Source organism: Limulus polyphemus, unplaced genomic scaffold (genome assembly GCF_000517525.1).
Source record: "Limulus polyphemus unplaced genomic scaffold, Limulus_polyphemus-2.1.2 Scaffold2620, whole genome shotgun sequence".
In the NCBI taxonomy this organism is placed as follows: Eukaryota; Metazoa; Arthropoda; class Merostomata; order Xiphosura; family Limulidae; genus Limulus; species Limulus polyphemus.
In genome coordinates this window covers 130,590-132,559 of record NW_013668230.1, presented here as the reverse complement: position 1 = coordinate 132,559, position 1,970 = coordinate 130,590, and the positions used below count along the sequence as shown (strand labels likewise).

Below are 1,970 nucleotides of genomic sequence, written 5' to 3'. Positions count from 1 at the left end.
TGGCCATGCCGGGCCTATTCATAAATAGTAAACAAAATGTCAGAGGAAAACAAGTTAGGCTTAGGCTGTCTTTTTTCACTATCTTTCATATTTGTTTACCAAGAATGAAAGAATATATAAATTCTTTAGACAACGGGCTACCTAATGCATTTTTTATACTTATAATATTCCGATCTAACATTTGTCATTAGACTTTGAATCGAGCTGTAGATCGGTACTAAAAAAAATCACTTTACAATTTCTGTTACATAATGTGTAGCTTTCCTTTATGTTCATATTTTTTTCTATTATTCTTGAAAACACAATACTGTAACAGTAATAAATATTTTACGTAGAAAACAAACCGTATTATTTTGTTAGACAGACTGCTTCGGGTTTCCTTTTTTTTTATCTACCATTTGATTCGTTTTACTTCCAGTGGTTATACGATGAGTTGAATTATATTCCCTATAAAAAGATTAAGGTTATAACTCAAAATAACAAGCTAGGTTTGTAAAGAAAACATGCTTACATTCTCAAGCGTTCTACTTTATTTACGTTTGGAGTAATATGACCTTGGGAATTGCGTTGCTTTAAAATAAAAAAGCGCAATAAATGTAAAACAAGCTACAAAATGGGAAAAAAATTAATCATCAGTTACTTACATCTTGCACTGGGTCTATTCGAATGTTCTTCGTGGGATGCGTGGTTGCCTAGTAACGCTTTTCTTTGTGGGTGTTTATCAAACATACCTCCGTTGGACTGCCCGTTAGTTTGCACAACTGCCACCTGGCGGTTAGGAGAAGAAGGAGTCTGAGGAAGTTTCCGCGGGAAAGCAGCCATTGGAAAAGCAACCAAGATGAGTGCTGCCCCCACCAGAAATACTCCTAACCACCAAGCCCCTACCCATTGAGGGTCATTCGAGGTCAGGTGAGTTGGATTTTCTGGTGTGGAGAAAATAAATCGTCTCTAGAAATGTAACTTAGATTTTCGGGTCTTTTTAATTCATGAAAAAACACTTCTCGTGAAAATATTACCTAACTACATGTTCATACATGTTACCTAAGATTTATTTTTTGGTACAAATGTTATAAAATAGAAGAAAAAAAAAGCACAACAAAAAACATATTTGACAGTTTCAACAACTTATGAAAAATGATAAATATTGTAAGTTGTCTCAAACTATTCTTTGTTACTAGAAAATAAACATTTGAGTAGTTTACAAGGGACACTTTATTTGCCTTGAGTGAAGCATATGATATGCTTTCAGAGTAACTAATTCTTTTCAAAATATCATTCGAATACTTGCTCTTTTTCAATTTACACTTCAACTCTTAAGAAATAGAATTTTGCCAGTTGATTATTGTTTCTTACACTATAGCCTGGCGAATCGTAACTTTCAACACATTATATGTTGAACTGTGGCTTACCGAATGGAAAATTCACGTATACGCTGGTACAGAAGGAACCGAGCAGGAAGCCAAACACTGGTCCAAATATTCGTACTCCGATCGTGATGGCTGCAATGTGAAACACAAAAAAAAGTTCTTATAAAGCTGCAAAAAAGAATATGAAAAACTTTAAGGTTAACTTAAAATATATTTGTCAGAAAATCGTATCATTTGCTCATAGGAGAAAAGTCTGTTTGCTGAAACCTTGAAGTTGGGTTATTTCGAAACCAATAAGATATTTATGTGTACTTACCTCTTTTCAAGATATTTTAAGAACAGTTAAAAATATAATTATGACATCTCAGATATGGACAAGACTCCAGTCATATTCATTTGTACCTCAACAGTAAGTTTCAGGGCTTATAACTCTAAGGTCCGAAGCTCGATTCTCCGCGGCGGACACATCATAAATATCCAACTGTGTGGCTTTGCGCTGAAGAACAAACAAATATTGAAATAGTCTAGTCATGGTATTGTTACGACAGCGGAAGTCACGTGACTCTGGTAACACGTAATGAGTTCTAGAAAGATCGGGGAACA

At 34.5% G+C, this 1,970-nt stretch overlaps 1 protein-coding gene across 4 annotated transcripts in view; it reads right to left on the bottom strand.

Moving 5' to 3' along the window:
- Positions 1–1,970, bottom strand: part of LOC106467456 (solute carrier organic anion transporter family member 3A1-like) — a 159,373-nt gene that overhangs the window by 30,584 nt on the left and 126,819 nt on the right. For all 4 annotated transcript variants that reach the window (XM_013927810.2, XM_022395651.1, XM_013927807.2 and 1 more), the window contains exons 3-4: positions 1,410–1,499; positions 645–923 (exon numbers count right to left, since the gene is read on the bottom strand). In XM_013927810.2, coding sequence (XP_013783264.1) covers positions 645–923; positions 1,410–1,499 — 369 coding nt within the window. The remainder of the gene's footprint in view (positions 1–644; positions 924–1,409; positions 1,500–1,970) is intronic.